The sequence below is a fragment of the Myodes glareolus genome, chromosome 11 (assembly GCF_982192425.1).
Source record: "Myodes glareolus chromosome 11, mMyoGla1.1, whole genome shotgun sequence".
In the NCBI taxonomy this organism is placed as follows: Eukaryota; Metazoa; Chordata; class Mammalia; order Rodentia; family Cricetidae; genus Myodes; species Myodes glareolus.
In genome coordinates this window covers 66,871,621-66,896,853 of record NC_142036.1, presented here as the reverse complement: position 1 = coordinate 66,896,853, position 25,233 = coordinate 66,871,621, and the positions used below count along the sequence as shown (strand labels likewise).

At 38.4% G+C, this 25,233-nt stretch overlaps 1 protein-coding gene, 2 long non-coding RNA genes and 1 pseudogene across 3 annotated transcripts in view; 2 read left to right on the top strand and 2 right to left on the bottom strand.

Moving 5' to 3' along the window:
- Mipol1 (mirror-image polydactyly 1) overlaps positions 1 to 267 on the top strand; it is a 247,392-nt gene extending 247,125 nt beyond the window's left edge. The window contains exon 11 of the mRNA XM_048415994.3: positions 38 to 267. Within this exon, the coding sequence (XP_048271951.2) occupies positions 38 to 104 (67 nt within the window). The 3' untranslated portion in view covers positions 105 to 267. The remainder of the gene's footprint in view (positions 1 to 37) is intronic.
- A 3,421-nt stretch (positions 268 to 3,688) lies between these two features.
- LOC146892402 (uncharacterized) lies at positions 3,689 to 15,943 on the bottom strand. Its single transcript, XR_015004450.2, has 3 exons — positions 15,647 to 15,943; positions 15,444 to 15,492; positions 3,689 to 6,029 (listed from the first exon to the last, which is right to left on the bottom strand). It is a non-coding gene; the product is annotated as an uncharacterized LOC146892402 (long non-coding RNA).
- On the top strand, positions 13,582 to 16,198 carry LOC148120523 (uncharacterized). Its single transcript, XR_015739242.1, has 2 exons — positions 13,582 to 14,306; positions 15,432 to 16,198. It is a non-coding gene; the product is annotated as an uncharacterized LOC148120523 (long non-coding RNA).
- Positions 16,199 to 19,895: 3,697 nt separating this feature from the next.
- Positions 19,896 to 21,120, bottom strand: LOC125387910 (TAR DNA-binding protein 43 pseudogene; annotated as a pseudogene).
- Positions 21,121 to 25,233: the final 4,113 nt, after the last annotated feature.

Here is a 25,233-nt window from a genome sequence, read left to right as displayed (position 1 = left end):
TTTCTTTTTTTCTTTTCTTTCCCTTGCCTCTCCTTAGGTTAGAAAGGCTGGTGGATGTCCTAAGGAAGAAGGTTGGAACAGGGGCCCTGAGGACAGTGATCTGACTGAAAAACACCCAGTCTGGGGCAAGCAATCACATCTGGTGGCCAGGCTGCTTCATTCAACACTGTGTAAACACTAAAAGCCTTAACTTAGCAAACAGTTGTTAGAAGTGGGACACTCCAACCACATTCCAAGCTGAGATAAAATCAAATCACAAATGTTTAACCACTTTGCTGCTGACTTCAGTTATTTATCCAAATATATTAACTACAGGCTTTTACCAATTATAACATTGCAGCTTATTTTGTAGCTATTTTATATTTGTGCCTTTAATGTAATTCTTTTTTGCCAGTATACTATAAAAATGTGTGAAGTCGGTCAGGATCGTACTCTCACATATGGCCCTTTCTGAATCAAAGTGTAGCAAAGTCAATATTGTCTAAGCCTTAATCCACTGTGTTAGGTCAAAACTTCAAATAAATGCATTTTCAGTATAGAGTATATTTCTTAACTGATGGGAGAAGCTCAGACATGAGAGAATGTAGCCTACCTTCAATGTACATATGCAGCTTTAGTTCTTAATATTGAATGATATTAAGTATAGATGCCATGAATTAAATGTATGATTTGCTTTAATAGTACATTAATATGACAATCACCAAGGTAGAATTTTTGTTTTTAATATATGCTGTTTTCAATTAAAAAGTTATCAATGTGTGCTTATGCATACATATTATTGGTATTTTTTAATGTTGAGTCGTAGCATATGCCAGTCAGCATGTCTATCCTAAAAGGCAAGAATACATCAAGCCTGCTAGCATTCTTACTATTTTTCAGATTATGATTTTTGGTGTGGTGGAAGAGAACCTAATATAAATTACACAAAAAAATATATAGTGTCCAAATATGAGGACTTAGAAAAAAAGCATTCTATGAGGACTTAGAAAGAAGCATTATTGCAATTTGGCTCAAGTTATCCACTTTTGAATTTATTAAAGACATAAAATAATGAAAGCACAGCAGCCACTTCTCATCATAGATGTTATGAATATTTAGGAGGGTATTGTCAGTTTTACAGATTGCATAGCTGAAAGGCCATGTCTGGAACAGGATGAAATGAACAAAAAATATTGAAAATTTTATAGACAAAAACTTTTCTAAGTTCCTAATTTATCTATAAGAGTGAGCTAAATTATTTCTCATTTCTTATTTCAGATAAATATATTCAGAATAATAGGCTGTAGTATTATTTAATATACCATTGGAAAATATCCATTTTATTTATCTTTAAACATTGTAGAATATTCAAGGCCCTTTTTCATAGATGAAATATGAATCAGGATACTAACACACAATTTCCTCCTTACTAAATCAGTAAATGGATTAGAAGATAAATGGTAGCAGGCACTATAAATAACTAACTGCCTCTGCTCTTCCATGAAAGGGCATCAGAGCCTCTGACAGAGCAGTGACTACTTAGACACGGAAGCTAGTGCTTTAGTTGCTTCCTTGGGCTCTGTGTGAAGACACAGCATCTTGAAAGTTACCCAGGGGATGCAGGTAAGTAAAGAAAACATGCACTCCTGACTGCTTCTGGTCTTGAGAAAGAGACACTTTCCTTCAGTTATTTACTCTGAAGTCTTAGAATACACAGGCTTAAATAAAAACATTTACAACTTCCAGACATCACTCAGAGCAACCAGTTCCTGGACAGTTTAAACACAGCAAGGTATTACAGAATGAAATTCATAGAACAATTCCAACACCCACTGTTTTTCAGTACAGGTATCCCACAGCATTGAAAACCAGCCCAGGCAACTTCTGTCTTGATTTTTCACATTCAAAAATGCCCAGCAATGATCTTCCACGCTATTACTGTTTGGTATGAAGGAGTAACCACTGAAAGCCACTGTTGCCACTTGCTGGAAAGCATTGCAGCTGTTGAGAACTGCACTCTGCACAGTGTGTCTGTGGGTCTGCTGCAATCATGACCAAGTCTGTTTCTTCTGTAGCAAGAGAGCCAGCTTCCTTCTTAAAAACTAAACAAGTCTTTCAAGACCAATTACTGTTGGTTGTAATACTTGATCTGCAAAATCATCATTTCACATCTTTTTTTATTCTGTCAACAGCCACATGTTAATTATATACAGCTTCTAATATTGGTTTTATTTTTTATGGTGATTGTTATTACATGATTATGATGAGGAAACAAATGAAGACTCTCTTGGAACTTTCCAAAGACTGAGATCTTAGAAATAACCCCCATTAAATTATAGGTCTCTCAGCCTCTCTGTAAGAAAAAAAACATAGTAAATATTTTTATTTTTCATTTTATCAATTATTTAATAATTCTTTGTTCATTTCCTACAATGTATTTTAATCATATTTACCCCTAACTCCTCCAAGATCCTCCCCCACATCCCTCCCTGCTCCAACTTTGGGTCCTTTTTTCATTTTAATTTAATATCCCAGTAACCTCCATTTGTGGTGCCCACATAACTACTCATGTGGGGCCATCCACTGGAGCATAGCAAAAATTTCAGTGTGTGCACTAGAGAGATACCTCAGTGGTCAACTTGGTGGTCTTGAAGAAAACCTAAGGTTGATTCCCAGCACCCAAGTCAGGTGCCTAACAACAGCCTATACTCCAGTCTGGGGGATCCAGTACACTCCAACCTCCATAAGCATCTGTGTGCACACAAGATACACACAACTCAATTAGGCACACACACAACTGTAAATAGAAAATAAATAAGTAGGTGGACTAGAGAGATGGCTCAGAGGCTAAGAGCATTGGCTGCTCTTCCAGAGGTCCTGAGTTCAATTCCCAGAAAGCAAGTGGTGGCTTACACCATCAAGATTGAGATCCGGTGCCCTCTTCTATTCTGCAGGCATACATGCAGACAGAATATTGTATACATGATAAATAAATAAATCTTTTTTTAAAAAAAATGTTTTCTGACCTTTACATATTTACTGTCACATGTACATATTTACTTATGTACAAAATAAATGTGATTTCAAAAAATATATTCTATAAATTAATCAATTAAATAGGGCAGCAGTTAGAAATGGTGAATTAAAAGATGCATTTTTAACTTCTGTGATCATTGCTACTATTGTTCCATTTCCTCTTGACACATATACACAAATTCTTTAGTAATCTAAAGATTATATACATCTCTTTGTGTAGTGCAACATGAACTATACATACAAATACCTTGACATTAGTGTCATCTTTGCATGTACTTTGCCCCACTTAAACATAGGCAGGAGTTATTCTGAACTGCTTTTAACTTGGTCTGTTGCCAAATACTGAACACTGCAGTGTTGCAAAATGGAGTATATTTCCATGCACACTAAGCTTCCTTCAGCACATGTTTGATAAAAACAGTTACAGGCAAAGTAATGGGTATAAGAAACACACAAGCATTACAACAAAATCAATGATTAATATATACTAACTTTGATTTTAATAAATAAGCCATTATGCTTAAGGTAATTAAAATAGTAAAAAATATGTCAGGAAATAAATATTTTTAGCGTCAATTTTGTGTATTTCATTACCCAAGTAAACTGAAGAATCTTCTTATTGGGTCCCTTATTAACAGTTTTTATTTCACAAACACACACTCACACACACAAACAGGTTTTTAAAATGTAATTTTAATGTGAACAGGGTGCCATAGAAATCCACTTGTATACAGTTTTTAGAGATTACAACAACTTCTTGAAGTTTCCACCATCAAATGGCATTTGATGAAATAATTGTGACAGATGTTCAATCTTCTTACACACTGTTTGAATGATACACTGATTTTTCACAGAAAATAGTATGTTCTTGGTAACTCATTTACACCTAACCTCTGTATTCACACATTGCATACATAAACACAAATGCACACAAAAGTACATTTGCCTCTTTAAAACTGATCTGTTAAGTCGATTGTTAGGCTCCAGCGAGTTCAGCATTTTGTGCATGTTTTATTGGAAGTGCATGTGGTTTCTGGGGTTTTTAAACAAATACATGAAATGGTTGAAAGATTTATATTGCCCATGCTTAGCTAAATATGTCATCTCCAGAAAAGATGTGATTTATTTTGGCACTGTTCTAAAACTCAAATATTTTAAACATTTGTTGAGTTGGAGCTTGCACATTTGAACTAGTAGCATACGTTCCAAACTAGCATCTCAAGTTACCAAACGTTTTGTAATCCTTTTACTGAAATAGCCCTTACTGAAAAGCTTTTCTCTTTCACTGTGTTCTTTAGCGTGAGTTTAAATTTATAAAGGTTGAGGTTGTTTTTAATGTAAGTCTTCATAATAGAGTTGGACAATGATAGAAGTGTACTTTTAAGAATCATTAAAAGATTTTTACTAATGAAAATCCTTTGCAAAAGCCCTGCTACACTTGCTGTTGATTCTGTTGTTTTCTAATATGTTTTCAGAATATACTAGTACTTTGGAAGCCACCAGTTTCATTATCTAATTATTAACAAGGAATATTTTAATGCACCAACTCAAGTATGTAAAACTTGTATTTACTTTTTATTCACATAAAATCTCATCTCTCAAATCCTACATGTTTCAATACAGTTCCTACATGTTGATCTTAATCAAATTTATAAGTGTACAATCCTGAAGACATTGTACTAGATGTACGTTATGAAATATATTGCAGTGAAGATCAAGTTGCTATCAAACTATTTATTATTTCCTTAATAAAGATAAAAATTGACATGAACAAACATATTAGGAACCCTACAAGTCTCTCAAAAGTATTTGGATCTAAGCCGGGCAGTGGTAGTGTATGCCTTTAATCCCAGCACTAGAAAGGCAGAGGCAAGTGGATCTCTCTCAGTTCGAGGCCAACCTGGTCTACAAGAGCTAGTTCCAGGACAGGCTCCAAAGCTACAGAGAAACCCTGTTTCAAAAAACCAAAAAAAAAAAAAAACTAAACAAAAAATTATTTGGATCTGAACTATTGTTCCACTCAGAGAGTCTCTCTACAGCTGGTGCATTGACTGGGCCACCATGGTACCTGAGATCCCACAGCAGGCCTCTTCCACTAGGCAGTGATGCCCAATAACTCTTCTATGGGCCAACAGTTATGCTCTTGAATTGCCCTTATCAAGTGTCTTGTTTGATTCTTTGGCAAAATCTGGTCAGTGTATATGAATTTTAATGCATTTTTTCTTAAAAACTTATTTTTTTTTTAGATGACCCCAGCTAAGACTTCTAGCAATAGTGGATACATAGCCTGAAGTCCCTAGGAAAATAATAATGGGTTTTGAGAGATGGCTCAGTAGGTAAAGTGTTCATGTGCAAGCATGAGGACTTGAGTTCAGAAGTCTGTCCCAGAGTGCATCTGGAGTGGCGTGGATGCAGGAAGATACTTCGTCGCTCACTGTCCAGCCACACAAATCTAATCAAAGCAGTGAGCTATAGATTCAATGAAAGTCCTCAACTCAAAACTAGTTTTTAAAGGTAGAGAAATGAATGAGTCAGACAGTTTAATGTTAGCCTCTGGCCTTCCCACATGCCTCCGAGGGTGAGTACACATACAAGTACACACACACAAAAACAAGACACAGGGTGGGAGGGGGGAAAAACATATAAAAAAAATGCCGGTGAGGGTGTCCACTGCTGATGGATGATGGGAATGTAAAGTAGTCCAGTCATTGTGGAAGTCGGTATGGGGATTTCTCCAAATGTATCTTCCGTATGACCCAGCTATACTACTGGTCATTTATCCAAGGACTCCAAGTCAACATTTCGCAGACACTTGCATGTCAGTGTTTATTGCAGCACTATTCATAATGACTGAGCTATGAAATCAACATTGGATAAGGAATAGATAAGGGAAGTGGGGCATATATACCCAGTGGAATCTTTAAGCCATAAAAAAGAATGAAGCTAAGCCGTTTGAAAGGACCTGGCTGCAACTGGAGATGCCGATGACAATATTCTCAACATGCAATGCATACCTGTACAAAGACATGAAGCAGTACATGAATTAGCTAAAAAGATTTTCTGGGCATAATGACTCAGTCCTGTAAATCTCTGCATTCAAGAAGCTGAGGCAGGAGAATTCAAGTTCAAAGACAACTCACTCTACATTCTCATACCCTGTCTCAGGAAAAATTGGTAATAATAATTAATAATAATAATAATAATGCAGAAACCTGGAAAAAGTACTTTTGCTGTGCTGTAATGTTGACTCATGATAAAACAGCAATAAAGAGATTGTGTAATTTACATTGTGTCATAAACTTAGGCCACACACACACATCCCAGGGTTGGGGTGGACAGTAGAAGTCTGGAATAAAGATTCTATAAAGTAATATTGTCTAAACTGTGATATTATTACCTTTAAAAAATAAGGTTGTCTCACCAAGGCCTTGTTGCTACATTTACTTCTCGTGTGTATACAATGGCAATATTATATCCATTATTTCTACCTGGACCATTCTTTTTCTTTTATCTATGTGTATATAGCAAAATGTCATTAGGAGTCATTTTATTGCTATGTTCCTCTAGAAGAATGACAGTGTTTGGTTTTCTCCTATGCCCATGACCTCTCCAGTCTCAGGTCCTTGACCACCTGAGCAGTGTCATGCATGGGGACCAATTATTTTGAAGATGATTTGCCTTGAAAATCAAGAACAGAAATGTTTCATGTTATTGCCCCCGGGGCGCTTTGCTTAGATCTGCTCCCACTTGTTGCCATTTTTTGTCATGTCACCAACTTCAGTGCTGTCCTCTCAGCTTCCATGTTTCCTTTGCTGCCTGCTGTCCACAAAGACACAAGCCACTAGAAACAGTTTTAGGATGAAGAGGCATGCTTTGTCCTCCCTGTTCATTTCAGTCGTGGAAACGGCTCCAGATTCCCTCATTCTCTAGTTTAAAAATGTCTTTTATTTCCCTAATTCTGCCTTCTGCTACAAAGCCATCTGTGGAATCCTTAATTTCAGACTGTATACTTTTCCAATCTACAGGTCTATTGTTTTTCCCCCTTTGCCCATCTTTTTTTTTTAATTTAGTAGTTGTAGTGATTTTAAAATCCAAGTGGGGGCCAGAATAAAGGCTCAGTGGGTAGGGGAATTTGTCACCAAGCATATGTGTGTGAATACAAATATATAAATGTAATTAATAAATATTAATCCAAATGTACACTCTCAAATATCTGAATTACCTATAAGTCTATTTTCTATTGCCTGTTTTTTCTCTTGGCATACCTATTCAATTTTGATTCATTATCAGACATCCTGAATCTCCAGATGACTTGGCCTTCCTCTAGAGAGGGCTTAGCCTTTACTGAGCAGACTGAGCAGAAGCCGGTCATCTGCAACCAAGCAAGCATGGCACTAGTTTGGGATTGGGTTTCAGTCTGAATAAAGTTCTCTCACTTTTGGTTTTCCTCTTTGTTGTCCTACACCGGGGCTGTGTGTTATGAAAGCCATATCTTCCCTGAGACTCCTTTAGCTAATCCCATTTTAGCTTCGTAAATCTCCCACATAGGAATTCTGATAAATATAGCTTTATTTGGGTTTCTATAAAGAATGTAGGCAACCATCTTAAGGTCTAGAACATTCCAAAGGTCCTACCGGCTTTACTGTGCTTTGTAGCGGGTATCAGCCCATCTACACAGACCTGCCGCTGAGCTCCAGGGACAGTGGCCACAGATCATCAGTTTGTCGGGCAGTCGTTTACTCCTTCCCCAAATCTTAGTCCCTGTAGTTGTCTCTGCCTCAGCTCCTCTCTGATACTCCAAAGCAAATACTCTTTAGTTTAACCAGCTTTTCAAGTTGTTCTTGGCAGGGAGTATGAATCTACCATAGACTATTCTGATTGGAGGCAGAAATCCAATGAGTCTATAATTTGTGTTACAATAATTTTCATTTCTGGAGGTCACAATCTGTTAATTCCCAAGTCTACTTGGTAATTTTTATAGTTTATCTCATTTTTATCCTTTTTTTCCTCCTATGTTTTAAAGCATGTATTCAATACTTGTTTTCCCATCATTTGAATATTCAAACACTCAGCTCTGGTTTTGTTATGACTCCTGCCTACAGTTACTTCTCTTGTGGGCTGCAGTGTTTGGTGACTCTTTAATGTGAGCTTGAACTTGTACAATTCTCTGTGTTTTGTGTCAAGAGCTGTGTTAACTGCAGGTTCCTGCCCGGACACCTGGAGACATGTATAAGGCTTAGATATTTCTTAAGCTTGATTTGAAACTTATTGGATCATTTAGATGATACTAATTTTTTTTGAAAAGCCACATGAAGGCTAATTTATGATTATAAAATGTGTAGGGCAAATATTCTTTTGTTTCCATTCATAGCTTGTATTCAAGATTTCTCATCTTGGGCAGGTCCCAGGCTCTGTCTCCTGGGCCCTGATACCAAAACTCAATTTACCCTATTAACAACTCCTCCTTGGGCTTCACTTACCACACAGGATTCATGTTTCTTCTTAGAGTGATGGCTTTAAATGTTCTTTAAGATTATGTTATTGGTGGATTTGAAAAGATGGTTTTCGTTTCCTGTCCAATATTTTTAGTTTACTGTAGGTGGGACTAAGTAATTCATAATGGAGAGCCATAGTCTGGCTCTGTGTGTGTGTGTGTGTGTGTTTGTGTTTGTCAGAGAGAGACAGAGACAGAGAAACAGAGGGAGGAGAGCTAATGCCTTGAGTTTAGTATTATTGGAATACATGAGCAAAATGAGCAATAATTATTGACCTTCCCAAAACAATAACTGTAGCTCTGGCTCCACCAATAATTACTAACAGTTTTTCATTAAGAAAGAGAGAGTGATTGAATAGTCCAAATTAGCCCTGGCAAGAAAAATAACAGCTGCCTAAAATGAAATGTTTGTGTTATGAGCCATGTGCCACTTTGGTTTATCTGTCGCCAAAAGCTTCGAAATCCTTATTCAATTAGCCATGTTGCTGGGGAGGGCCTGGTTGCCCTGAACAAGAGCAGCCTGGTGATGGGCTAGAAGTATCCGTGACATGCAAGTTCAGACCTTGCAGCTCTGTTTTTGTTTGCACTTTCTTCTCTGGTGTAGCTAGGGATCCGGCGTGGAATTTAAACACTTGTGTGGTAACTCCATGCCTTCAGCCATTGTGTTGTTAAGCTCCAGCTAACGAACTTTAACACCGGCTCTAGTCAGGCAAGACTTAGAAACCAGCAACGATCAACAGTTCTGGCTTTACAGCTAAAACTATACGGGTTATCTGTCTTTATGGCATCTAGATGTTCTTGCCTGCCCAGTTCAGCCACTCCATAAAAAGTCTTCAAAATACATATGAAAATAGATTTACCAAGATATATCTTTTTTTAAAAAATTACCTAAGGAAGTGAGTTTTATTCCAAAACTTCGGCTACTCTGATAGAAGCTTCAAAGTGTATGCCTGTTTTAAAAGTTAGAGACTCAGATAAAATGCAGAAGCCAAAATTACATAATATTTGAAAGGTGAGACCCAAGAGGGGCACAGGCATGTCTCCTGTGGCACTTTTTTCCCGGCCAATGTTTTCAGTTGCTTAGGGATCCTCCTGACCATGTCACAAAGAATGTCGCAGATCCATGTGGGTTCTGCCCACACAGGAGTGCTAAGAACAAACTCTGTGCTGAAATCTCTGGGGCTTTATTTTACTTACAAACCTATTTTGAATCTAAAATCTGAATGACTGAAAATGGAAAGACAGTTTCTTCTGTAATTCATAACGTTGTTCTAAAGACAGGGCTGAGAAATCCAAATATGCTCGGAGAGTTTCAATAATAGTTTGGTCTCAAACACATCAGTGCTTCTGCTTTGAAGAATTGTACTTTAGTTAAGTATGTACTAATTACTAATCATTGCTTAGGGCCATATTACATCATAGTTCTGTCACTTTGCAAAAAAATAAGATGGTTTTGCATCCTAAATGTGGTCATCTCATAAAGAATAGTCATGGATGGGAATATATAATCTTGTTTGCCAATAGAGCTGTCTGTAAAAGCCTTAAGGTCAGAAGTTGCCTTAAGTTGCCTTTCATTTAAAGCTCCAAGAATAATCATTTTATTCTTGCTCTTATAGAAACTTCTACAACATATATTAGAGACTGAAAGTTTAAATATCACAAATATTATTGTCTAAATTTTAAGAAAATTGTCTGGGTCTGTTATATAGTTTTTTCTTGCATGTCAGACATTCAGGCCATCTATAGAATGGTTCTGCTATGATTATTTTTGTGTGGATGGCAAGAAAATTAATAAAAGTTAAAGCCTCTGTTCCAAGCACATACTTCCAGTGAGTTCCTGTCCAGTGCTTTTATTAGTTAATTTATTTACCATTTTTTACTTGTACTCAATTAAATCCACCTTCATTTGTTTAAATCTGATTCATGCTTCAATAACACTTATTTAACCACCTCCTAAAAGAAGCATTCCCTAATTCCCCACCCCACAACCAAGTCACTCTACTCTGTGTGCCTGGTGGCACTGTCTGCAGCTCTCTATTAAGGTGGTTATTAAGTTTTCTCTCTCTTCAGTATTTGTGTGCTATCTCCTGTTAGAAGGCAAGCTTCTGTGGGTCAGAGATTCACTCTTGTTCATTTCTTAGTAAGATAAATACTTGATGGAAAATCGTTCTTCTTCAACAGCAGAGCCTACATTTTCAAATTGTGTTAGTTTTTGAAACCTTTGCATGCTATGTCTCTAAAAACGCATTAAAAGATTTAAATTAAATATCTTTGTCTACATTCATGTTAAAATAGATTTATCCCATCCGCTTGTCTAGCACTGGTACAGGTCAGACACAGTGCCTGCCCAAAGCCCGTCATTTTTTGTGACTTCTTCAATTTCAAGGAAAAGATTACTGAAAGATTTTGTTGCTGCTAATGCTGCTATTGTTTGAGGCTTTTGTTTTGTTGGTTTGTTTTAAGTCAGGGTTTCTTGTGTAGTCGTTAAACTGTGCTCCCAACAATCAGAGCTTGAAAATCTTCTCTGATGAAGTGAAGTCGTAGTTTCCTTTTGCTAACTCTAAAAGTTCTTACAAAGTTTCTACACTACTGAGCAGTCCCATGACATCGTCACTACTGAAGAACAGTAGTTAAATCGCTTTCCAGAACCAAATACATCCAAATTTGTGCAATATCTGGTGAATAAAATCCAACTAACACTCAATGTGGCGTCCTTAGCTGCTTTACTCTGTTGCTGCATCTGCTTTCGATTCCAAAGTCACTCAGTTCCCTAAAACTACCTAAGGTTTTTAAGAATGTGGATTGAGTTTGTATACTTTCTTAGGCTTCTAGTTACCTATTATTCTTTTGAACCCTGAGCTATATTTGCTGGTATTTAAGAGCAAACACAGATTGCACATGAATATTGCTCCACAAGCTATGACTCCAAAGATGTATATTTAGTTATTAATTTCATGCTTCTACTTAGTCTCCACCAGTTGCCACGATAGAAATGTTGAAGATCCACAGACTTAGGGTGTGTGCTGTTCTGCAGAAGCAGGTCCGTTGTGTCAAAGGCTTTCTGAAATATTGAAGTATAGATTATCACTTTGTATGGCTTTGACATCACCACACTGAAAGCCTTATGTTGTTTTGAAAGTATTTTCTTCCCATAAATATGTCTGTAACTGTATCTAACTAAATACGCTTCTCAGTATAGTGTGTGCTCTGAAATTGTTTTTACTGTGGACATTGCAAAGTTAACCACTTTGATTTTGATTGACTGCCTGCCGAGTGATTCATTTCAGGGGTGTTCTGTTTGTAATTTTCTAGGAAATGCTGCTTCTTTACTCCTCAAGGAAGAGCAAACCAGAAATGCTGGCATTGTTTACCATGTGAAAACTTAAAATGTTCTTAACAAAGAGTGTCCACATGCTGGTACGGGGCCAAGTGAAGCTTATTTGTCTTAAAGTAGTAAAAACGTTAGGACACTGACTATATTCATTCTCAATTTGGAGTTCATCAGACAAGAGAGAGCTATTGACTCATAGCTTTTGTGTTAAACATTGAACATTCTCTTAGCTAGTAATTTTTCACTTAGAATTATCTCTTTGATTACAGATTCTCCTATCTCTTGGGAAAAACATATGTAAAACATAGCGTTTTACAATTTTCACATTTGGATAAAATAAGAACATACAAGAATTGGATTATGTGCAATCAGCAGACATTTTCAAAGCAAGGAAAAGGGCATCCATTCCTACTGTCTAGTTTGTCAGTCACACTGCCTTCCTGTCTCCTGCTAAGAGCTGAAACTTGTGTCATCGTGGTTAATGTTCGGAAATATTTTATCATAAGCCTTGCTGTTGTAAATTTTCTTCAAACCAAAATTTAACATGTTAAATCCTCACAGATGACTTTTACTGTTTGTGATTCAGAAAAGGAAATAAATCCAATATGCTATTTTAAATGATAGGAGTGCACAGTTTAACTCCAGTTCAGTGTTACACATCATGTTTAGGAGAAATTCTCTTTCCCCATACTGAAGGTCTTTAAGCTATTACTGGAAACATGTGTAAAACTTTTTTGTGGCATAGGACATTGGAAAAGATACCAAAACTTTGTGTGATTTATGTGTTCTCAGTAAATTTTGTAATCAAAATATTTCATTTTTAAAAATTCAGATGTAACATCTCAAAATGTGATTGACTTTAAAGCTCTGGAGCAAACCCTGTGTACAGGGTTCTCAAAGAACATGCTAGTGAGACTTCATGATGCCTTTGAGCTGTCATAACTATCAGGGCATTTTAAAAACATGATCCCGACCATTGTTATTCCTGGGAGACTACAGACCAACATTTTCCCTCCCTAGGACATCTTCAGTGACCACAAGCGTTAATATTTACGTATAAATGCATTTGTACACAGGCTCAACCACAGCATATTAGAGGCAACAAAAGGAGTTTGTCACTAAGTTCTTTACCCTGGAATAAATCAAATCAACAAATATTTATTGAATGTCTACCGTGTGCACATAACCCTGGGCTGGGCAGCTTTTAAAAGCCACCCAACTTTTTAAATTGACAAATCAAAGCATTAGCTTTGTCAAGCAGGAGCCACTGTCATGTCCTTCAAGTGACAGTGTGTATGAAGACGACAAAGAAGTGAAGGTTAATTCACAGTGTGAAAGCAGGAGAAAGAATACTCTAAAATACCAGTGATGGACTGCATCATGTACTATGTATGTATGTATGTATGTATGTATATATGCATGCATGTGTTTGTGTGTGCAAGACTATATCATGTATGCACGCATCTGCGCATATGAAAACAATGAGTATGTGAGAGAAATGGCTTGTGCTACGGTGACATTAGAAAAGATACTAACATTTGAATGTATTAGTATATATTAATAATAATATATATAGTAATATTTGAATCCAAAGCTTTGCTTTTAAAAAAATAGGCTTTATAGTTTGATTACTGTTGAGCCCTATGATGCCAACCATCAAACCAAAATTATTATTATATTATAGAACGGATATTCAACCTAGAGTCTGCTATTCTGCAGACTAGTTTAACCTACAGTCTTTTATGGGACAACCGCATCAACAATAGATTTCTAATCATAGACTTGACTTGTACATTGTTACCATGGAAAGTTACCGAAGAAGCCTTAATAAGATTGCATCAATAGTAAGAAAAGCTGCCGCAAAGTTGACATTAAAGATTGTGAGAAACAATTATTAAATCATTAAAGAAGTGAGAAACTAAGTAAAAAGCACCAGTAAGAGGCAAATATCGAGGCCTTCCCTAGTCTGTCCCAAACTCTGTATTTTATTTTGTTAATTCTCATAAAGAAAATAGTGTCTATGATTTGTGTCATGTGATTGGATATATTATCTTAGAGATATTAAGTGAAGACTGACAGTAATTACCACATTTGCCAAATGGTATTCTGTATGTTTTAAATAGAAGGTGTGTATATGGGTTGGTTGCAGACAATATTACCATTGAGGTTTTGATGGGGGATACCTTGTGTAAACTTAAAAAATATTTATAGAAGGGACTTATTTGCAAAGAGACAATTTTTGCCTTCTGTTGGTAGCCTTACAATAAGTTCTTATGACAATCAAAAAAGACTCTAAATAACCTTAATAATTACTAATTCCTCCATAATTAGATGGGGAAATGTTGCTGCAGTTCTTACATTCTTACGTTTGCTTTATGGACTTGTTCAATATTGAGATTACCTTGAAGTACATTTCTTCTCTCGTGATTGTTCTCTGCAAGTAGCCAAATAGCCTTCTTAAACACGGTAAGCACTTTCGTAGGTGACAACTTTGTACTGTTTTGGTATCTTTCATTGATGTTCCTGATGTATTGTAAGTAATGTCTTTGGATATATTTTAAGTAAAGTTTCACATTGTGAAATCTAATGCCTATATTCATGAAGAAATATGTCTTTAGAGTTCTTTCTAATTTTCACTTCATTGTCCCTGGCCACCTCCTTTGCCCCAAGTTCTTTAATACTGGGACCCTCTTACCTAGGACCTAGCCTGGATTCACCTGCCCCCTTGTGGTGTTTTTATTCAAAATGTTAATTAATTTTTGAAACTTGATGTGACACAGCTTGATCCGAGAGCCTGCGTTCTTATTGTTTGGCACTCAGAGTCAGCAAAGTTCTCTTCTGTTCTTTGGTGGCTTACGTAACAAGACGAAGTCGGCCACTGAAGCTTTCTCTTTAACCCAGAGCCCAAGAAGGGATTGGGCACACTAAGGAATAAGTGCCATAGAATAACCTGAAGGAGATTAGTTGTCACTAGAATCTTTGTTAATGATCTGAAGATTGAAAACTAAAGAGGTGTTTCAGGAGTTTTAAAAAAAAATGCAACCTAAAGCCAAGTTTATTCTATGTTGATCTCTTTTTTTTTCATGAGTGAAGAAGACACCATTCTATTTTATTTAAATTTCCTAACTCTCTTATCAAAGATGAACTTATAACTTTAAAAAATAAGTTAGATATTATATAATATACAATCATATATGTTTGATACAATATGTTATTGGACCATTTTTTTCTTCAGCTGCTGAAGAACAAATTTTGACCTCTTCAAATGAAGTCGGATTTTATAGATGGAAAAAAGATGTGTGTGTTTAATAAGTGAATTTACCTTGTTACAAATACAGAATCATTTTTTATAAATGAAAGACTCAAGAATTATACCTCTGGTTAATATAAAATAATGTAACAAAAAGAAAAGGGAAAGAAAGGCACTATTTACATACACAGATAATTTGTGAGAAGATAATAGATTACTAAGTTATTGTTATTAGCAAGATCCCCAAGTAAAATTCTAAAGATTTCTATTTCTGTTAACAGTGGAATATTTCTAACAGAAAACAATTTTCTTTTTTCTACACTATTCCATGACCCCCTCAGGCCTCTACTCACACTTGACTGGTTGGCACTAGAGAGGGACACTGGCTTCCTGTCTTCTCACCTGAGATCAAGAAGAAAGAATATGAAGGCTTCTACACAGCCTCATGTGGGCCCCACTTCCAGTATCCACCACCGCTTTTCAGTTTCTCTTAAATTTATAACAGTTGACCTACTAACCGGTTCCCAGAAACAGGTTCAGATTTTGGCAGGCTTACCCAACCTTTTTGTCCTTCCAAAGTACATAAACGCTAAACTGTGCTCACGGTGAGAGAGAAGCCTTCCAACAAAGCTAAAACCCGAGTGGCTTTCTGCTCCCCAGCAGCTTGTGGTCATCCTTCCCTAAGGAATAGTTTGTCAGTGCGCCCTTGGCACAATTTCTTCAGCCGGATTAAGCACAGGTGACTGAGAGTCTGCCTTATCTTCACAAGGCATTAGTCACTCTATAAAAGTTGAATTTATTATGAAATGCCTTGTTTGTGTTAGCATATATCGTCTCTGGGAAGGTGGAGACAAAGGCATGTCCTTTAAGGCTCCACATGGGGAAAACACATCCTCTGGAATTTAACCTTAATTTGAACCAAGTTCTGTGAAAGAAAAGCACTCGGGTGTATTGTTCCCGTGCTCCACCCTTCTCTCCCCTTATCTAAATGCAGCTACTTTTGCTTTGTGGTTTTTTTTTTTTTTTAAATTCTCCCAATTCCAAACTACACCGCTTCTCTGAGTTTAAAATTTATCCTGAAAAGAAGTTAAAATAATTGTGAAAATTATCTTTTAAAAGTGAGTCATTTTATGTAATATTGATTCTGATATTCTTGAAGTTGCACAAATGCTTGAGCAGCATCGTTGCTGCTCATTTTGTTAGTTTAAGGTACACTCTGAAGGCTGTTTGAGGAGTGGGGCATACAGCTCAGTGGCAGAGTTTTCCCTAGCATTCACTGCCCTTGGTTTGATCCTCAGCACAGTAAAAGAGGAGAGGAGGTAAAGAATTTAAGAATGTCCTTATTTGCCCAAAATTTATTCTTCTGAAATTTTTTTTCCAAGATACTGGCAAATATTGTAATACTTTGCTAGAAGGAGAGAAAAATTACATGTTAAAATTATATTAGAAGGCACAGAGTCTTTTTAATAGTGAAAAGCAGAGTGAGATAGAATTTGAATGGCCAGCTATTGAGTCCTCTCTGTTTGCCAAGTCTTTACACTCCTTCCCATGCGTCTGGCATTGCAGACACCACGACCATTCTCCAAATCAAAAGCCGCACCTCTGCTGTCCCCCCATAGTTGTTTTCAAATGGTAAGGAAACTATTTCGGTTTCAGCAAATACTGCTTAGGTTAATGATTACTTTCTTTAACATTACTAACATCTACCACTAAGCCTGAAAGCATCCAAATGATTTTTCTTTCTTGACTTTTGTTACACTAAAGAAAAATCACAAACCAAATTCTAATGTAAGTTTAGACAGCCATTTATTCTAAAAAAAAATGACTCTAAGTATGTTTGTGGTATGTCCCTGTCAAAATAGCTATCTTCAACATTATTAATAAGAAATTTTCTTAGTAAAAAAAAATTGAACAAAACATCTATAAATTCCTTTGACCAAATACCTTATTATCTTATTATCTCATCATGTATTTCATTTAAATAGTAAGCCCTAAAATTAGTTTGATAGTCATTTTTTAATTTGGAATGGAGGGAAAGTTAAAAATACAAAATGTGTGTCTAATACATTTAGAGAATGTATAATGACCCAAGCAAAACCAAATCAGAGTTGTCATTGTTCCTCCCCCAAATCTACCACCAGCCCAGCTCCAACCAATTTCTTTTTAAAATCAGTTTAAGAATATCTAACAATGACAGTTCATAGAAAGCATACAAGATCAGGGCAAGGAGCGGCAGCAAATAGCATCTGTGTGCACAGCCAACAACCCTCAGAAACCACCCTTTTCTGAAACACTTGGAGCCCACTGGGGAACTCTGCTGCCAAGTTCTCCTGTAAAGGCCAGCAGGAGCTTATTTCGTGTGGCCATCCTGTCAGCTTCAGTTCATAGTTCCACACTTCAAATCTGTAGCAGGAAGAACGCACACCATATAGCATTCACAGCAGTGGCCAGGGGTTGGCGGGGGTGAGAGGGTGCAAGAATCATTTCATTTAACACATTCAGCTAAAGTGGGTTTTCTAAGAACAAAACTCAGAATCTCCCAACGGATGTGACTGTCCTTTGATGCAAAAAACCACTCATTCATTGTTTGCTGCCATTGCTTTCTGCATTCTCTCTCACCAAAGCCACAGGACCGAGTGACAAGCAGATCCCACCAAATATGTACTGGTTAGATGTTTGTCACTCAAACATGTAGATAGACATTTTGCACCACCAAGTTTCTGCATGCACTCTCTCCTTTGCTTGTTCATGCTAGCCTTTCATGCCTTGGCATCACCGTCAGTCCCACAGCAGACTTCAAAAGTTCAAACAGACTTCTCCTTCCATATCACGGCCTTGTGTTCATAGCATTGATGTGACTCCATTAAATAAAGGGCAGTGGATAACAGAATCAACTAACCAGTGCTCACAGAGACTGGAACGAAAATTATGGAGTCTGTATGAATCTGCCCTAGGTCCCCTCCGAATATGTTATAGTTGTGTAGCCTGGTGTTCTTGTGGAACCCCTAACAGTGGGAGTGGGGAGTGGCCTCTGACTCTTCTGCCTGCTTTTGAGACCCTTTCCTCCTTCTGCGTTGTCCCGCCCAGCCTTGATATGAGGGCATGAGCCTAGTCTTATTGTATCTTGTTACGCCATGTTTGTTTGATATCCCTGGAAGCCTGCTCTTTTCTGAAGGGAAGCAGAAGAAGTGGGTTTGGGGAGGAGGGGGCTGGGATGCTGCAGGATGCCACCATCAAAGGCACAGCCTGTGCTGTGTGAAGAGTACGTTGATGGGGACGCATGTAGACGGAAGTCGTTGTCTGCAACAATATTCACAGCACTGCTTTCTTTTTATTTTATTTTTTATTTATTTTCAAAATAATCTTATTTTACATACCAGTCCCAGTTCCCTCTCCCTTCCATCCTCCCATTCCCCCTACCTTCTTCTACTCATCCTATCTCTCATTCACTCATCAGAGAGGGTGAGGCCTCCCATGGGGAGTCAACAAAGCCTGTCTCATCACATGAGGGAGGACCAAGGCCCTCCCCACTGCATTGAGACTGAGCAAAGGTATTCTCCATAGGGAATGGGCTCCAAAGAGTCAGTTCTTGTACCAGGGATAAATACTGGTTCCACCACTAGTGGCCCTACAAACTGCCCAAGCCACACAACTGTCACCCACATTCAGAGGATAACCAGCCTATAGTCCACAACCCCAGAGAAGATAGGAAACAAGGAGAACCCTAAGAGAGATATTTATGGATTCCCCCAGGAAGGGGAAGTAGACAAGATCTCCTTAGTAAATTGACTGTGTTGGGGGAGGGGAGAGGTGAAGTGGGGATGGGAGAGGGAAGTGGGGATGGGAGAAAGGGACAGGGAGGAGAACAGGAGGGATCCAGAAGGTCAAGTTGGATGAAGGACAGAGAAGGAGAACAAGGAAAGAGATACCTTGAAAGACGGAGCCATTATGGGATTAGCAAGAAATCAGGCACTAAGGAAATTCCCAGGAACCCACAAGAATGACCTCAGATAAGAATCTAAGCAATAGTAGAGAGGGTACCTTAATTCCCTTCTCCTGTAATCAGATGATGACTGCCTTAATTGTCATCAAACCTTCATCCAGTAATTGATGAAGAAAATGCAGAGAGTCACAGTGTAGCACTGGGGTAAACTCCTGGAGTCCAGTCGTAGAGAGGGAGGAGCGACACTATGAGCAAAGGGCCAAGACCATGATGGAGAAACCCACAGAAACAGCTGATCCGAGCAAGCGGGAGCTCACTGACCCCGGACTGACAGCTGGGGAACCTGCATACAGCACTACTTTCAGTGACGCGCTGCTTCCGCAAACATTTGAAATGACACGGACTGCAGAAATTAAATGGAGTCTTCATATTGTACTTTAGTATATGGAGGAAGACATGAATTAAACAAAACTAAAAGAATCAAACACCATGACGCCTTTATCTCCCAAAAGGAAAGGTTCCGAAGGGGAAAAATCCTTAGAATGGGGTTCAAATTAAACTAAGAGAAAAAAAATCCACCAGTTCTAACCATGGTTCCTAATTTAAACCTGCTAAGAATTCACAAGTCCGATGATAGAGCATCCAGGGAGCCGGGTAAAAATTATAGTGTCGGTTATTTTCCAGGCAGGCAATGAGTAGTTTGCTTTCAGTCACTCAATCCCTTAATCCCCTATGGAGCAAAACTTGCTTTAGCTTTTCCTCGTTTTCTAAAGAAAAATGTCAAAAACGCTTCTGAATCTGCTACACACTAAAGGAACAAATTGGAAAATGTTTAGCCCATATGTATTTTACAACATACTCATCATAGGCTTAGAAAAATGAAATTCTCACCATTTCTAACCAACCAAAACCCACTGTCTGCATTCCCCAAGGCAGAGGATTTACAATCCATGCTTGAGTCAAAACTCCACCAAAACCACTGCCTGACCCTGCAAATTGGCGCTGACCCCAACCAAGAGGGGCAGCAGAATTGCAAACGCTGTAGGAGTGACTGCCGGGACCAAAAACCTGATTTGGCTCCCTCAGCAAGCTGGCTCTGGTTCTGACTGGTTCTTCTGGCAGGCTAAAATGCCCACCATACCCCAACTACTCTGCAGTGCCTCCAGGGCTGCAGCCATCATTGCTGGGTTGATGATAAAGGTTCCAAAGTTCATTCCTCCACCCATACTACCACCTTGCGTATTTCCCAAGCCAGCTCCACCCCTTCTAATGTTACCGGATTTCCCAAAGCCCCCTGGATTACCACCCAATCTCCCACTTCTCTCTAGCTATTGCTATTGTGCATAGCCTCAGCGTTGGGTATCTGCACGTTGATTCCTTTAACGATCAAATCCTCTCCACAAAGAGGCTGGGCAACCCTATCATTTGTAAACACAGTGAAAGCAAAAGCCCTGGACGGCTTGGAAATAACACCAGGCATCTACAGCTTCCCAGTGCTGACAGAAGAACTGTTGAAGCTTTTTGATCACGCGTCTTTTGAACAATGCCCAACAAACAACTTTCTGCCTCTCAAGGGCTCATCTGGGCTTTGCTTAGAATCCAGTTTACAGTTATGCCATCGGCTATCTATCAAATAAACGTCCTGGTGACATTGCTTTTACATTTTATAAACTGAGCAAAGTCAAACCCTTCCAGTTTTAAGATCTCGCTAGACCTGCACCATAGACCTGTCTCCAAAGCATTGACACCATCTGTAAGATCCTGTTTGGTTGTTATCCATGGAGACCTGACACTATTAAATTGGATGTTTTCTGGACTGTTCATTCTACTTTCACGGCTGAAGAAACACCTTTCTCCTCCATTTCCCTTGTGTTATCTTCTGGATAGTTTACCATATAGTAGACTCAATCAGGGGATGCAGACTTTCTCCCACCCCTCAGGCACTGAGACACTGGATTCCTGAAATGCAGGCCACATGCCCTGGAAACTGGGCTGCAATTGCCAACAGCAATACTGGTCATTGCCCTTTGATGATTTTCAATGGGCTCATCATTTTCATGCTCTGTTGCCTGGTTATGTTCAGACATCTTCGCTTAGTTCCCTGCTAGCTGTTAGAAAGCATAACGAGGAAACGGAGGCAGCAAGGAATCAGAGATTGGTCAAGCTACTGTGTGCCCACCCCAATTAGTTCTTTATATGCCTACCATTGAAGATATCTCTGCTACTTGTCAGTACTTGATTATATACTGTTGGTGTTATTTAAATTCATAATATATGACAGGCTTCTTCATGGAAATTATATAGTCACATGGAACAATAAGTTAACAGTTTGAGTACTTTTACCTCTTAGACTCTGGTTTCCAAGTTTGCATGGCCATGGGGATATATTTATTACAAACTTTCTTAAAAGAGAATGCCTTTATACTTTTTATTGCCTCACTGCTCAACAATCTTTCTAAGAATACTTTCAGATGACCGTCTTTACAGCATATGTAGATGCTTATCTACATTACATCATCCAGTAATGCTTTGATAATAAGTAGTATTAAAAGCACTGGGTGATAATACAGCTATCAGAATAAGCCAGCTATGATAGAACACATCTATAACCACAGCTCTAGTGGTGAAAAGCAGGAGGATTATTAGTCCAAGGGCAGCCTGGGCTACTTAGCGAATCTCTAAGGGCTGGGGAAGTATCTCTGCAGTAGAGTGCTTGGATAGCATATATGAGGTCCTGGGTTATAAAGGTAAGGACAAAAAGGCAAACATCAAACAAAGCTGAAGGAAAGAGGGGGAAAGTATAAACTTTGTAGACGTGAGAAGCAAACAGTTTGACAGTTCCTGAAATAGAGAAATAAATGGGACTGGAAGAACCAAAGGTGATTCCAAATGCTACGAGCATCACTTTAGCAAATGCTACAGTGTTAGCAAAACTGTAGATATGGAACAAACAAATAAAAGCTAGGACCCGGAGTACAGGGTCTAGAGTTCCGTGACAGAGCAATCTCCGCATGCACAGAATCCCGAGACCAATCATAGCACCACAGAAAAAGAAATAAAAGTACAAATGAGTGTGTTCAGAAAAGTGCAGACAAGTTGTCCTCACCTGTTGGCATCTCAGGATATAAAGATGTGCAAACCAGTTAGAATATACCAGACTACTCACTGATCATGAAGGGTATTGCTAGATAAAGCCACGCTAGGTAGAATTGCAAACAAAAATATGTGTATGAGCTATTTATTTTGATTGCTACTTACATGTTTCTTAACTTACGAGGAGTCACGTAAAATAACAAAGTCAAACACAGTGTTTCAGTAGTAAAATCACAGTCTGATAGAATCATAAAAAGTTGGGGGCTGAGCATAATGGCAGCTCACACCTTTAATCCCAGCACTCAGGAGGCAAAGACAGGCAGAGTTAGATACCAGCCTGGTCTACATAGTGAGTTCTGGGACAGCCAGGGTTACATAAGGAGACCTTGTCTTGAAAAAGACCCCTTCCCCCAAAAGAAGTTGGTTTCTGAACTGTGGTGATGGGAGAAGCTAAAAGATAAGAAAACCAACTGTAAAGTGTCCAAGACATAATCGATACATCAATCATTTATTAGCTACAAAATAATTCATGCACAGTATAAAGAAAAAAGATGTTTCTAGAGGAAATATCTATTCTGTTCATATTTTGAACAGCTTTTGGTTTTGTTACATTTAGAAATTTTTTTATTTTGATTTTTTTCAAGACAGGGCTTCTCTTTAGCTTTGGAGCCTGTCCTGAAACTAGCTCTTGTAGACCAGGATGGCCTTGAACTCACAGAGATCTTCCTGCCTCTGCCTCATGAGTTCTGGGATTAAAGGCATGCACCGCCACCACCGCCTGCCTACATTTAGAAATTTTTTTTATTTCTTGTGCAAATATATCTTGCAGAGAGGATTAAAAGAAAGAGATAATAGGGGAATTGTCTTAGCTACTTCTATTATTGGCAAAACACTGTGACCAAGACAGTCTATAAAAGAACGTATTTAATTGGGTTTATGGTTTCAGACGGTTAAAGTCCATGGTGGCAGAGCAAAGGCAAGGTGGCAGGAAAAGCTGAAAATTGCATCTTGATCAAGGAGTAGGAAGCAGAGAGAAAGCGCTAGGTATTATATGAGTCTCTGGAAACTTCAAAACCCACCCCCAGTGACTCACCTCCTCCAACAAGGCCACGCCTCCTAATCCACCAACTGGGGACCAAGTATTCAAATACATTAGCCTATGGGGGCCATCCTCATTCAGATACCGCAGGCATATTACCGATGGATAATAATTAAGTCAGTTGCATACCTGATACTAGCTATACAAAGTTATATAAGACAGTGTCTAACCTCATGCCATCCAGTCCTGAAAGAATAATAACTGTAGAGAGCTATAATGCAGTGGGGTGGGCGCTATAATAGTTATAGCAAGAGAAATGGGATCTTACTGTACCTCTGAGCTTCAGGAGGGCTTCCCCAAGGAGATGGTGTGCAAGCTGAGTTCCTGTAGGGTTTCAATTAAGGCGACCTTGGTAACTTTCATCGGAATGATTTCTGCTGAAACACAAGACAAAATCCAGATGTAGTGAGCCAAGAGGTAAATGTAGAAATTGAGACAGTGGATAGAGACAGGTTTCCCCAGGAAATTACTTTCAAACTGTTCTGAGGAGATTTAATAACGAATTTTATATTGCATATTACAATTACACCGATGGTAGCAATGCCCCCTCTTTTTCTCCTGGGCGTTAGCGAATAATTGCTTTCCATTTACACAAAGTCAATGACACGAATCTTTTCCGAATGATCTTATCCTTGAAAGAAAGCTTGTAGCTGCACCTTTCATTATACACGTCTCTGGTTCCCAGTTGTTCTCTGCTTCTTTTCACTTCTTGGACTTTCACAGTTCCTGTTACCAAGCACCCCCTTGTACCTGGTGGTTCCTCCTAGAAATGACCCACGAAACTCCAGTGACTTCAGTTTTCAATCCTTGCTGAGCGTGTCGCCTTTAAACACAGAATCCTGCGGCACGCTGCTTTTCCATCTTCTCCTCTCCCGGGAGACATAGTAAAAGTCTAACACTAACGAACGCCCGCGTCTTCTCTAATCTTCCAATGACGTCTTACTATTTGCCAACAATCTTCATCTTAAAAATATCTCTCTGGCCAGGAAGACATTGGCTCAGTGCTGCTGGGCCCTGGTAACTTGGTGAAATCCCTGGAACCCACATGGTGGAACGAGAGAATAGAGTCCTGATGTTCTTGCATGTACTGTGGCATGTGCGCAATCCCACCGTTACGTGCAATATAGAAGCACAGAATGGATTGACATCCTAGCTCACCGTAGATAGTTCTGTTTGTTTACTTCCAGCAGCGATCCACCATAGCCACCCCAGCTCTCTACTGCTCACTAGCAGCAGCTTTGGTACTGTATCAAATTTAGGTCATTTCCCATCTGTTTTCAACTACTCTATTCGTTTGACTCAAATGCATACTTAATCTAACTTTTCCTTTCAGTGAGACCCCCCCTTCTTTGCCTTTTATTGAAGATAGATTTCTATTTTCTCATTTAATATAGCCTGATTACAGTTCCCCCTCCCTCTACTCCTCCCAGTTCCTTCTTGCCTCTCCTTCGATCCAGATTCACCCCCTTTCTGTCTCTCACTAGAGGACAAACAGGCTTCAGTGGAAAATAATATGATAGGCTACAACAAAATTATCACATTGGAATGGGATAGGACTAAAAAAAAAAAAAAAGGAAAGAAAGAAAGATCCCCAAAAAAGGGCACAAGACCCATTCATTTAAACTCTCCGGAGTCTCATAAAAACATTAAACTGGAAGCCATAATATATATGTAGAAAACCCGGTACAGCCCTATGCAGCCCTGTGCATGCTGCCTCAGTCTCCATGAGTTCGTATGAGGAGATCATCCATTTTAACATTGTCTAATCCAAACTGTAGACTTTAACTGTGCAGTGATCTGCATTATACATGTGATGTTTACTTGCATGATGATATTAATATGTGGTTTTCTGCCCTTTAGGTAACACCGATATACTAGATTAAATGGGACCAAGATGTTAAACTCCTCTAGAGGAACAATATATTAACAGATGGTCTTTAATGAATAATTAACCAAAGTTTACAGAAAAATAAAATCCTATCATAACCATGACCTCAAATATATACAA